This window comes from Trachemys scripta, chromosome 1 (genome assembly GCF_013100865.1).
Source record: "Trachemys scripta elegans isolate TJP31775 chromosome 1, CAS_Tse_1.0, whole genome shotgun sequence".
Taxonomy (NCBI): Eukaryota; Metazoa; Chordata; order Testudines; family Emydidae; genus Trachemys; species Trachemys scripta.
The window spans coordinates 152,599,643-152,612,955 of NC_048298.1; the positions used below are offsets into that span (position 1 = coordinate 152,599,643).

A 13,313-nucleotide genomic window follows, 5' to 3' on the forward strand; every position below is an offset into this window, starting at 1 on the left:
TGTTACTTTACGTGCTGTATGTGTCACTTACTTTTACAGTAAATATGGGGGAATCTATTAGAAATGCTGGTCAGTATACTATAAAGTAAGCAATTATACACTACGTGCAAATTATGTCATTTAGTGCATGTTCCTTAGAGGACAGAGACAAATTTACTCTCCTGTCCAAAAATCCAGGCCAGCTCAGCTGTTAATGCTTTAATATAGATTGTATAATACTACATGGTTATGTCCCAGATAGAGTATTGTAATGGCCTTAATAATGATCTACCAATAATTCTCCCAATGACTGGTTCAGAATCATGTAGCCATTGTGATGGTTTGTAGTTCTTATCCTGCTAACTTTCTTCAAATGTCTTACTTAGATCTTGCTTTTAAAAATTCTGTTTAAGATCCAGACTTTGGCATTCAAAGCCCTGTATTGTACCGTGTGCCCTTCTTTTTGTGATTTGACTTAATATACACATGCTTGAAATCTCCATCATATTCCAGTTCTTTTGGTTCTACATTGTCACTTGCAAAAACACTGACACGCCAAACATGCGTGTCATCCCTTTTGATGGAAATCTATTCCAGGAAGGACCTGCTGTGCTACTTCATCTTTATTTTAAGATGCAGCTTAAAGATCTTTCTCTAATATTCTTAATTTGATTTTTTTTTAACTTGTGGGGCAGAATTGCATCCTTGTTTTACTTTATATTGCAATCTACAGATCAGTGTTCAGCAGGTGAGTGTAGCAAATACTAAAGAAGATGATGAAGGTAACCTAATATCATGTGACTAGCAAGGAAGATTTTAGGACTCAAATATGTAAGGTACCCATAGAACCAAGGAGAGACATCAGTAAACTTGAAATTGGCTGATAAGAGCCAAGTGCTCATAATATAATTACAAAGTGTCACTTTGTGTGTGGATTGGAAACAATATATTAATATATGCTGTTCATTAATATTAACCAAATATTAACACTTTGGTGTTACTGAATCCAAGTCAGCAGCTCAACAAACATCTGAACACTTCTGGTTTGTTGCTTCCAGCCTCATCCTTTTGTTTGATGATTCTGTTTGAGTAGTTGGCTCCTGGGACTTGTGCTGTAGATGCTTTTGGACACTAGTGATTTTAGGTCTTTGTTGGCAGCCAGAAATGTAACTGAAAAGTAAGCACAGCCTAACTCTAGGCTGCTAACAACTTACTTTGTCAGCAGTTTTGTGGGAAAGGAAGTCAAATGGACAAAAACAAGGTGTGGGTTTTTACATGTTGACTGTTAAAATAGAATTAAGTAACAAGGTAAAGGTTTTAAATTGCTAATACAGGTCTGGAACTGGTGTCATTTGTCAATGTCAAGTGAGTGAAAAATCACTCACTGACATGTTGGAGAGAGGCAGAAGACACAATGAAAACTGCATCACAAATCCTGGGTTTTCCCACTATAGGTAATTGTTCATAGTAGGAATACCTTTTAAAACAATGTATCATGGTTTAGAAGCATGTGGAACACACATTCTTGATATCATTTACCAAAATTAAATTGAGACAAATACAAGAGTTTGTTCTCGTTAAACTACTCATATATTTTTTTACATCTTTTTTACAGACCTATTTATATTTCATTACATGTATAAGAGTTATTGAAACTTCCAGTTTTTTATTTTAAGTCCTTTCTTGCCTCTTCCAAATTCTCCTATTTTGTTGAATGGAGGTGATTTTATTTTCTTCACACAATTTTATTTTCAAAATAGGATTCTAGTTAATTTGGTCACTGGGAAGAGGTTAGATATCACCGGTATTGCACTTTGGTCGTCACAAATATTAGTGTGTACTGTTGCTCATTCCTCGGTGCATAAATAAGGAGCCTTGTCCACTTGCAAATAATGGTTACTTTCTTTATTGCTAATATTTATTTTATTTCCAATATAAATATTAGATTGATGGGAGTGAAAGCTTTGAATAGTGTTTTCTACTTTCAAAAACTGAGTTACTTTTATTGGGGGTAGTGGTGTATCATTTGGTTTCTTTCCAACTAAGCATAGTAAGAATTCTTTTTCCTTTGTTTATATTCTTGTTTTCTACAACAGGGCACTAAATGTTTCTGTTGCAGATCAATTTGAAACGTTGTTTCAATTTAAAACACCATCTCCATTGTTATTGTTATATCTCTAAATTGCTCCATCACATTTATTTACCTCAGTTTCATCAGTCTACATTTGTCACATCCTCTGTACTTGAAATATTGAAGTAGTTGTCATTCTTATACACCAAATGGACTCTAACATAGGATTATTTTGGGTGCTGAGACTTGTGAATGATTTTTGAGTTCTTGATTTCTAGTCATTCCTTATTTTCTTACTGGAAATTTTCATTAAGCATTTTGTTGATTTCAACTGAGATTCATTTATGCAGATGTGCCAGCATTTTAGTGGTGAGTAAAGTGAATCCTGCACTAATAGATCATAAGTTTGTAAAGCACTTCAGGATCTTCCTGGCAGATAGATGCTATACAAATAAGATATTATCTTGTGCCAGGTGTAGTCTAAAGTAACGTGAAACAGCTCTCTCTGAACTCAGAAAATCTATAACAAATGCAGGGACTGTGAAACTGTAGAATGCTTAACTGGTTAGTGTTTTCATTTGTGCTGTGCAGCACTTTGCTTTCAGGCTGGTCATAGTAGAATGTTCATATAGCTTCAGTAATTGTATGCCCACACTAGGCTCTTTACTTTCACTAGTTTCATTTATCTTGTTTCTACAAATCATAGAAATTTCATAGTGAGATGATACTTATGCAGCAGTTTTTCTGGAGGCCAAATACTCCTTGCTGATTCCTCTCGAGTCCCCCATCCTTTTTAATCCAGTACATTTTCTGTTGACAGAACAGGTGATAAGCATTCTCATACTTCTCACCAAGGTGCCTCAACCTTGGAGGGATCACTCTAGAAGTGAGAACTTATTTTCCATGTCCAGGCAATTCTTGGCTTTCGCACCAGGTGCCAGTGGTTGCATTTCTGATATAGTCACTAGTAACTGTACAGGCACAACCAGCTTCCTTCAAGTGGCCTACCAAACAGCAGTCTGACAGGAAAGGCTTTCAGTAATTACATGTAGGGCTTGATCTGAAATGGTGATAGAGGTCAGACTCTCTCCAGTAGCCTCATCAAATACCCTACTTAGTTTCTTATCCTTTTACTTGTCTCACATTGTTCCCAACTACATTTTTAAGGTTCTTGGACTGAGACAAGAAAAAATGCTTTTAAGTTCCTCATATGTAACTTTTAATGATTGATGACAGGTTTAACTTATTTTTCCCCATTCCCCATCAACATGAATGGTGTAGAAGCCTTTTTGGAGAATGGGATGGGGGAGAGGCCTCATCAGTGTCATGATGAGTGAGAGGGCTCCCAATTAGAAAGTATTTTAAGGGTCTCTAAGAAGGAATGTTGCTAAAGAAGAAAATAGAAGCTTTCTTCCTAATGACAACTACCACAACATCAGGGAACATGACAGAGCCACTTCCTTAAGCTTCCCTCCCTAGATGAGCTTTTTATTTTGGCTTGTGTCTCAGTACTCATGTTTCTAAAGGTCTCTTTGTCTTTCTACTATCCACTTTTTAAAAGATGGCCAGTAGGTTCTTCTCTGTCGTTTCTTCTTATGATTCTCTTCCCCTGCTATGTGTATTATCTTACTTGATGTAATCCTGAGTGGAGCTGGGAGCAACTCTCTGCATAAAGAATTTGGAAAGAGGTATCTTTCTTTTATTCACTCCCTTTCATTTAGCTAGTGCACTTCTGCACCAAACCAAACTCTTGGTCTTAATTCAAACAACCTGATTTTTATTGATAACTGAGGGATGTGTGTGACATCATTTCTGAATATGGAGCACTTATTGTCTTAGACAAAGTGCCCTAGAAACAAACGGTCACTAGCAGACTAATTCCACAGTGTTAACAAATGTCAGTGTAAAACCCTTTCCTAGGCTATCACTAAACAAAGGAGGTAAAGACTAACACTTAATTTTCTTCCAATCTGTAAAGGTGAGAGCCTCCACTTTCTTTCTCTGTCCATTCCCTCGCTGAGATTTTTAGCTTGGTATGAGAGACCACAAAATAGGGAATGTAAATTGTTGTTGAAAACCTTTCCGACCCCTGTACATGACATAGATTCAAGACCACTTGATAGCTTTGCTCCTTTTTTCCCATCCCCGGTCCAGAGTTTAGCGTTTATTTTCCTTTTGGCAATGAGAGACTCCCCTTTTGTTAAATGTGCACAAGACAGCAGATACTGGAGTTGTAAAATGTGAGATTTTACTGTTGGATTTTTTTCTGTGGACTTTGCCTACAGAGTTGGAATGTAAATAGCATTGATCCTTTCACTTTTTTTTTAAAAAGTGGAGGGATATAAAAATTGTATGCTGTTGGAGGAGGAGGCTTACAGCCAGTTCTTGTGATTGTGACTCTTGATCTAGTCTTCACATGGAATAGCTCAAAAGGTACAGAAATTAATAATTTTACTTTTTTCAGTTTTCCTCAGATTTTTGCAGCAGAAATAGTAAATGGTACACTAACATGTAGTGGACATAGTGCTGTCAGCGTGTCTGTCAAAGCTAAGCCAAACATGAGGCTTGGCAGCCACACCCTTGGTGGTTTCTTTGCATAGTATTTGTGCAGTGGAGGAGGGTTGAAAAGTAGACCCCCCCTCAAGCTGAACAGAGCACAGACCAAGGAAAGTCTGATTCAGTGTTCAATAGCAGATTTAAAAAAAAAAAAGCAAACACTAAAGTGCAAAGTTAGCCTAAGAAAACTGAAATACAGCATTGAATTTAGCAAATAAAAATATTAAAATGGAACTTCTGATCTTATGCGTATGGTTTTCTTTAAAAGTGTTTACTCCTGGGCCTCTTGGAAATCTTGGCTTATAGCAAGCTGAATATGCTAAAGGATGTCTGGAATATGAGATTAGAGTGAATAATGTACCATTCTCCTTAGAATATTGCCCATAGAAAACGTTTTAGAACCGTGGTATAAACAGGCAGACAGTGGAGATTAAAGAGGAAAACACCCTAGTTTTTTTAAGCCCTATTTATTAAGATGCTTTATTAAACAATAAAAACATCACTAGCCCTGAGCTAAGCCACTGTTAGTTATGGTACATGATACTTGTTGCATCACATATACCGCCCCTCCAAAACCCACAATCTGTTAAGAAAAAGCTTGTGTTTACTGGGCTTTGCAGGTTAAATAAAACTTACTTACTAGACCAGTATTGTGGGATCTGTACAGACAAGTGCCTGCTAGTAGAACACCTTGTAACTAACCCTTATGCGGAAGCATTCTGCGATCTGTTGCAGTAATTCCCTGTTTTTAAAAATGTGCTATAGGATGGACTCTTTGAGATCCAAATTGCTTCTTAGCCATTGTCCACCAGACCATTGTGTATGATGTCACATTTTGGGCCTCAGGCACTGAGTTCCTGTACTAAAAACCGTGTTTTTAATTCATAGGCCAGATGTATCAACAGTACCAACAGGCAGGTTATTCTGCTCAGCAACCACAAGTTCAGCCGCAGCAACAATATGGTGTGCAGTATCCAGGTAAGCAGCTGCTGTTTTCAAATTTCTGTGTAGGTGCAGAATATGATCACTACACTTTTCTTAGTGCCAAAGTATTACTTTCACTTCGACTGTACTTGAGTGGCAGTGCAAGGCGCTGAGCATCCTTAACTTCCATTGACGTCAGTGGGATTAGAGGGCATTCAGCAGCTCCTTAACATATATTGCCCTTAATTTGTCAGTATTTCTGTTCGCCTAGCAATAACTGTAGATATGTAAAGTTTATGCTGATGTTTGATTTCCTAACATTCAATGCTACTTGATTCTGAACTAGAGGATTTTTCAGGGTTACCCAACAGAATGCCTTGTTACAAAGGCAGACAAATGGAAAGAAAATTGTAAGGAGTTAAGAAGCTGTCTAAAGACCATGTTTTTAGTTCTGTTGAAAAAAAGATGAAGTACTCCACTCTGATGCCTTTAGCAAGTGATGCCACCCAACCCAATAAATTGTACAAGAAAATGCCTCAACCTCTCAATACCTTACAAATCAAATACAGCATGCAAACTGAGGCTTTTCCATTAGTTTACGTTTGGTATGAATATGGATTGTAGCAGTTCTTCTGTATTTATCTAAACTGTCACCCAAAAGAAACTAGTTTCCAGGACTGATTTAAAAAAAACTGTAGAAGTCAATAATACTTGAACTATCACTGTTTCTTTTTCTATCAGCAGAATACTTTAATGCTGTGACCTTGTGCTACATGATTGAGAGGGTGAAACTGAATAAAAAGCTAGGCTTCTACATGGCCCCAAAATAAAAAAATATTAGGCTTACTTTCAGTTCAAAGACATGGAAAAAGGGAACTTTGAATTTCCTTGTAAATTATACAATATCTAATAATTGATCCTACTAATTCAGTTTATTCAGCTATTTAGTTATTGAGACAGTAATCAGTTAATAAAGGTATTTATTCATCCTTTTAGATACTGAAGAGTAACACTGCTCTAATCCTATAACCCTATGAAAAGTTTCATAAAGGCCAGTAGACAAATATCAGTATGAGCATCTCTGCCAGTTGTTTTAAACTTACATTGCAGGCAATTGGTACAATGTAAATTCAGAGTGTGCATGTTCTTAGTGTTTAATCACATACCAAGTTTTTATCTCACTCAAAAAATGCAAACCTTTGCAGATCACATACACAAGGAATAGGAATTGTTTGTTTCTATATAGATGAAGCTGTTGGTGTTTTAGAAACGTATGTAGCAAAGTGCACTAATTTGAAGAGTTTAATTTACTTTCAAGAATAGACTGTTTATCCTTTGCATAACTGGTAAGCGATCCTTGAAACTTGGTTTGGGTAAGAGCCTTGGTACCTTCAGACATGGAGGTTTGTTGTTCTCAATGTGTCATCTTTTTCCTCCTCTCAGCACTCTGCTAAGTTGTGGCTAACTGCTCTGTGCAGACATCCCCGCCCCCCCCCCCCCTGCAAAATTCATAATTTGAAGACCGTGTCAGACCCTCCTACCTCTGCTGAAATTAGGTTTCAGGAGGTCTATCTGATGCTTTCCAGTCTTGAGATTTGAATGGTTCTTCTAGTTTCCAAGCTAGTTTTACTCATCCCTAATAGTAACACACTAGCAGACTTATCTGGTATTCTACTAGAGTTTCTATGAAGGTTTGGCATAATTGTGGGTTCTACTTTCTCAAACTCCACAACTTTCTAAAAGTGTCAGTGAAACCAAACAAATTTGGAAACCTCAAATTGCAATGAACTATTTTTCTAAAGAGATTTATTTTCATGCTTGGGTTAATCTGCCAAGGTAGCGCTCCTCATAAATAAACTCTTCACAGATAGCAGTCAAGGTAGATCTATATCCTTTCCCTCTGTAGCTTTCATTCCTTGATCCTCATCAAAGGGATTGGACTTGTTTTGAATATTCCTCCCTCTACCTCCTTTCAAGCACCACTTCCCCTAACAGTGGGTTATAGTTCCCATTCTCCTCTTCTGGCAGATGGGCTTGGCATAGTGCTGACTTTTGGTCATGCCAATGAAAATGGAACCTTTGAAAGGTTTGTTTCACGAGTAAATTTTGAGGCCAGTTTCAAGGTGAGTTCAAAATTTACTCCAATGCATTCTTCAATCCTTATTTTCTATCTTCAGGGCTGTGCGTTTTTAATAATTCTTATGTATCTGGTGTTTAATGCTGACAGGATTCCAGTCAATGGAGAGATTTCATTGCAAGTAGCTGCAGGTGTGTTTCACAATAGAGATAAAAGTAGCTATCACTTTATAGAAGAATTTTTGTTGTTTATATCTCCAGTCTGAGAGAGTCCCAGGGAAGCTGCTTTTACACAAATAAATCACATTTGGGACATATTAAACTGATGCCAGCAGCAGTTGCACCTTAAGAAGTGCTGTTCTGCAAAGTGCTTTCACATTTGTAATCTTTGACTTATCTTTAGCTAATGAATACTAAAAGCTGAGAACCAAACAAAACACTAGGCAGTGATTTAGGTGTGAATTCGGTGCAAGTATTGTGCACTGACTTATGATCTACTTACTGAAAGAAAAAGTTAAAGCACCTGTCCCAAATGAAACTTTGCTTTTCAGTGTACATTGGAGACCTTTAAATTCCTTCATAATGTGAAAAGGAAGAGTCTGTATACTATTTTCCCCTTGTTTCTCAAATAGAAACCTTGGGAATAATTATCAGTATAAAACCTATAATCAGGGTTGTGTCTTTCAGTCTAAATGTAAAAGCTTTATTTTGGTCTGAATTAAAAACTCTTTCCCATTACTAGAGAATGTTTCATTTTAGCACACCACAGCCACTTGGTGTTTATGTGATGGACAAGAAAAACTGCAGTTCATTACCATCCAGCTCTGTCTGTTGCATATATCAAACCCCAGGATTGTTTCTTGTGCTGATTAGCGATCACTCAAATATCTCTGTTTACAAGGAAATAATCACTTTCTCAAAGCAAATATGCTGCTCTATTGCTTTGTTTGTTTTGTCTTTCTAGCAGGCTACAGCCAGCAGCCTGCTCCTCAACAAGGACAGCAGTTCCAAGGATACAGTCAGCCGGCATCACAGGCTCCTGCTCCTGCTCCTGCTCCTGGCTTTCCTGGTCTGCCTCAGCAGCAGTACCAGGCAAGCGCCTACCCACCACAGAACTATACGACACAAGCCTCCCAGCCTGCTAATTATAATGTGGCCCCTGCTTCCCAAGCTGCAATGGCTCCAAGCCAGGCAGGCGCGTATCAGCCAAGGCCAGGTTTCACGCCACCCCCTGGCGTGACTCCCCCTCCAAGTGGGCCTAACCCTTATGCACGCAACCGTCCTCCCTTTGCTCAGGGCTATACTCAGCCAGGACCTGGCTACCGATAAGGAAGCTTAGCTGCAGAATGACCTAAGTAAATACAAGCAGCTATTAACTACTACATCCCAACAGGTTCCAATATTTAAAATTGGTATTGATGTTCCAAAATGATAAGTCAGAGCATTCTTTCACTTTTGTTGGAACAAAAGACCAAATGAATCTTATTTCCTGCTTTAAAATATATCAGCTTCCTACTTAGATTTTGGGTTTTTGGAAACACTTCCTAAATGTTTGTAAGGTGATTGAGAGTCTAGCTTGCCTTGTCTGAAGGAAATTAAAATGCTAGTTGGAAATTTAGCCCACTTATCAGGCTTGTTTTTACTAATACCATGATGTACTAAATTAGACCCACTCTGGAATTAAAACTAGGTATTATGTATAAATTGTAACATTCACATTGAACGCTAATAAAAATATTGAATCCAGTACTTGTTTTTTTAATTATTAAGCACATTTCTTTTTACAGGTATACCTGTGAGACTATGATCTATTCTTGCCAGGCATTACGGGAAAGGATAATTTTTTTTTTTAAAAAGTAGTTACCTGTGACAAATACAAATTGCTTTTGCATGTTATATTCAGGACTAACTCTCTTGTCACTGATTACCAAATGACATTAGTTTTCACTGCATTAATGCAGCTCACATTGGGTGACTACATTAAGGGACATAACAGTGGCTTAAAACTGTCATTCGGTGAAAGCTTTATAGAAATTTTTTGGTGTTAATGTTTCCAGGCCAAACAAGTTAAAAAAAAAAAAAAAAAAAAAAAAATTATAGTCAATGCAAACTTTTTGCCAGCCAGAGAAACTTGGAGAGAGTAATTCTACAAACTTCATTATGAGCCCCGAAAAAAAAAAAACAATGCCTGTAACAAAACCCACAAGCGCAAACCCAATATTCTTCAGTTAACAAGCACATGCAAGTACGTAGTGCATCAGTTACAAGGAAAAACAGTTTAAAGAGCTGTGCAAACCTAATGGAAATATTTCAAGAAACCCTGATCCATCACTACAGTAAGAAGAAAGTGAAGGTTCATTGAGAAAAGGATTGACAGAGTAGGTGAGAGAAGGCTGTCAGTTTGGTGCTACCTTTCACCCACCATTTTGTCTCAATATACAACACTTGAGTAGAAAACCAATCTATATAAAACAACTTTACATGAGTAAAAAATATTTTATTAGAGTACAGTGTACCTGCAATGTACTTTATAAAGCATTTTCTACAAATGACCTATTTCTTTGGCGTTCCTGTTCATACCTTTTAAAAACAATGAATAAACACCCTGCTTAAAAAAAAAAATCTCTTTATTTAGTTAATAAATGTTCAAGCAATACAACATCTAGTATTTTGGGAAGGGAAGAAAGGATAAGTAGATTTTTAATGGAAGTACTATAAAAAAGTAATTTTGAAAAAATTAAATTTCATTCTACTTTGTCCCTTGTCCCACACTAACAACTCTTTGAAACAGCTCTCGTTTTTTCACTAAAGCAAACCTGATTGTGCTGTAAAGACTGGTATTTCGAGCATATCCTCCTACACCTCATTAAATTCTGTGGTGCTATACATTTGGCCTGCAAAGTAGTTCATCAAAACTTCAGAAAACCCACTGCAGTAGAGGCATATTTGACTTCTGTTCCCCGTGCACAATGCCTACCTGAATAAGTAAAAATACTATTCATCAATTTGGCATGGAGGAGTACCAAAGCTAATCAGGTTCTATTTTAAGTAGCAACTGTGTTTAGGGACACTGCCTGGTCATGTGGTTAAAATTATAGGATGTTTCGAATATTGAGTTTCTTGGTGACAGAATCTACACTTCTGTCATAGATTTGAAGCTATGTTTGAATTTTTAAAAAAATTAGACTTGCTTTCTTGGTGCTAAAGCATTAAAATATAACAAGCTTTCTTCCAATTTTGGCAAGAGCACAAATTGTCTATTTAGCTGTAAGGGGAAAAGCTCTTCAATCTGAGTATTTATAAAGTACAAAAGTCAGTTTGAGAGCTTTCCCAATGTACTTAAATTATTGAATTAGAAATTGCCAGAGACTTCACAGAATTACCTTGACAGGTAGCATAGGACACTATATATTTATTTCAGTAACAATCAGACTGAATATCTAAAATTAAATGTATACTGCAGTTTCACGATCAGCTTTGCCATAACTCTCCCTCAAAATATTTATTACAACATTGTGATAAATAATATACAAACTGTATCTTTTAAAATACCATATAAACTGTACCTTGATACCCACAATATAGGGAGCCAGCTTCCCCAGACCTTATCGTATGACATGTGCTTATCTTGCTTTTTGGTAAAATGGAGTAACTATAGTAAGCAGCCTATGCTATTAAACACAATGCAGTATTGTCATTAGAGTTTTATAAACTTTATACATGGGTAAACATGTTTAAATGACAGGAAGACCATAAACATTTCCATCTCTGAACTTGTTGGGGGTAAGGGCAGGGTAGCGATAGACATTCTTTCATTTTCAAGTTCATGTAGCAGCTACCATTTACCAGGTATTGAAGTTCCACACTCGTACCAATGAACATAGGCAATATGGGTCCCTCCGCCTATTTTTCCAAACTTGACAGGTTCCTGGCGAACTGCTCTGAAAAAGCCTAATAAACAGTGAGGAAAGGCTTAGTACAGGGCGGGGAGAAAAAGACACTACCTTCCAAAGGTGCTCCTGATTCTCAGAGGGAGTTTATCTGACTTCAGAAGCTCAATTGAAAGTTCAGCCCTTACCAACTGCCTGAATACTGTAAGCTGAATTTAGACACATACCATAGCAAATAAAAGCAAATAGTTTGTCCAGCAGCACACAGCAATAATCCATTCTGGACAAGTTGTGGGGAGAAGAGGAAACACCCCCTGCCATCCTGAGGTGGTGTGGGTGGGGGAGGGGGAAGGGATAGCATGGCTTGCCTTCTCTGGGGCCTCCTATCCAGAATGCACGTGGCGAATAGGCAGGAAGTGGAGAACTCTCTCTCTCCCTGTTGCCACTGAAAGTGCTTGTGGGGGAGGAGGGGAGAATATCTCATATCCCTCCCTTTGGGAAATATGAAGCCCTCAAGGCACACAGCAGCCATGTACAGGGGTTGCTGTGCTGCCCAGCCCTATAATAGAGACACATCTGAACTGTATCCCGGCTTTTGCCAGTTTTGGGGAGCAGGAAGGCATTTTCCCTGGGGCACAAATGACAAAGTGCTTGGTGTTTTTTTTCCCCACTTTCCTTGCAGTATCCTGGAAGCCTGGTGTGAGGTTAATGAGGAGTAAGGACAGAGTTTAAAAGTTGAGAGGTTGGAATTTCATTGCAGCTGGCATCTAATGCCTGTGAAGGTGCCAGTGCCCAGAGGTAAACACACCCAGGAGATTATTGGGGAACCCTATGAGCCTGTAAGAAGATGGGGGAGGCTTTCATATGTCCCCTCAATTCTTCTTGCAGGGAGAGGGGGAGAGGATTCTGAGTGGTCTGAACCCTAGTGGGTAGACTGAAAAGGGCGTGCACAGAATAGTGGTTATTTGCCACCACACTGGAGCCAGAGAACTGCCTGCTGTTGGGGATGGTGTGCCAAAGTTAAAGTTGCAGCCTTCTGCTTTAAAAAAGTGAGCATCTGCTGAAACTGGTTTTACTTTTGGAGAAGATTGGCCAGTAAGTGACCCTCTTATAGTTATGTTAACATAACATTGGGAAAAATCCCAGTTAGCTTTTAACATAGCAACTTCAAGTGAAATGCATAGTGAACTTGTCCTGTGGAAACTTTTGTAAATATGATCTTTCGGAAGATTTGGCTGCTGAGGTATAAACTGTTAAGCTCAGTACCTGAAGGCAAACATTCATTCTGGTTGTGGCGTTTGCAAGCTTACCAGGTACTGTACTTGTGTATAAATGCTTTTAAAAACTAAATCTGGCATTTCTGAGCTTTACTGACTTGACAATGCCAGTTTGAATGCAAACAAACATTTGTTTGCTCTCAGAAGGTACCTGCAAGAGGTTCAGATTTATCCTTTTTGGGGATTTTATTAGTATTTAGGGCTTAATATGTGCTTTTAATGTGCAAAGCACCTAACAAACATTAAGGCCTGGTCTACACTCTGATTTTGTGCTGATATAAATACCTCCATTAGGTTTTTTTAAAAACCTAAATCAATAGCCATATGCAACCTGTAGTGCGGATGCCTTATGTGATATAGCTTATTCCATTTCCCTGTATAGGGAAGGTATATGGGTAGACTACATCCACCCTATGGTCTGTTGTGCTTTAATCACACTGATATACCTACAACAGTACATCTTTTCTGTGTAAATAAATGGTTTTGGGGGTGTGGGGTGGCATAGCAGCGTGCCAGGCATGAACGATAGTTTTGATCTGC

The 13,313-nt window shown here is 38.0% G+C and overlaps 2 protein-coding genes across 4 annotated transcripts in view; one reads left to right on the forward strand and one right to left on the reverse strand.

Annotated features, from left to right (window-relative positions):
* TFG (trafficking from ER to golgi regulator) overlaps positions 1-9,352 on the forward strand; it is a 35,043-nt gene extending 25,691 nt beyond the window's left edge. For 2 of the 3 annotated variants that reach the window (XM_034790157.1, XM_034790143.1), the window contains exons 8-9: positions 5,495-5,584; positions 8,571-9,352. In XM_034790157.1, the coding sequence (XP_034646048.1) occupies positions 5,495-5,584; positions 8,571-8,935 (455 nt within the window). In that variant the 3' untranslated portion in view covers positions 8,936-9,352. The remainder of the gene's footprint in view (positions 1-5,494; positions 5,585-8,570) is intronic. The other variant, XM_034790153.1, reaches the window with a different exon arrangement.
* An 865-nt stretch (positions 9,353-10,217) lies between these two features.
* Positions 10,218-13,313, reverse strand: part of ABI3BP (ABI family member 3 binding protein) — a 286,567-nt gene continuing 283,471 nt past the window's right edge. Inside the window, exon 54 of the mRNA XM_034767801.1 lies at positions 10,218-11,557. Within this exon, the coding sequence (XP_034623692.1) occupies positions 11,442-11,557 (116 nt within the window). The 3' untranslated portion in view covers positions 10,218-11,441. The remainder of the gene's footprint in view (positions 11,558-13,313) is intronic.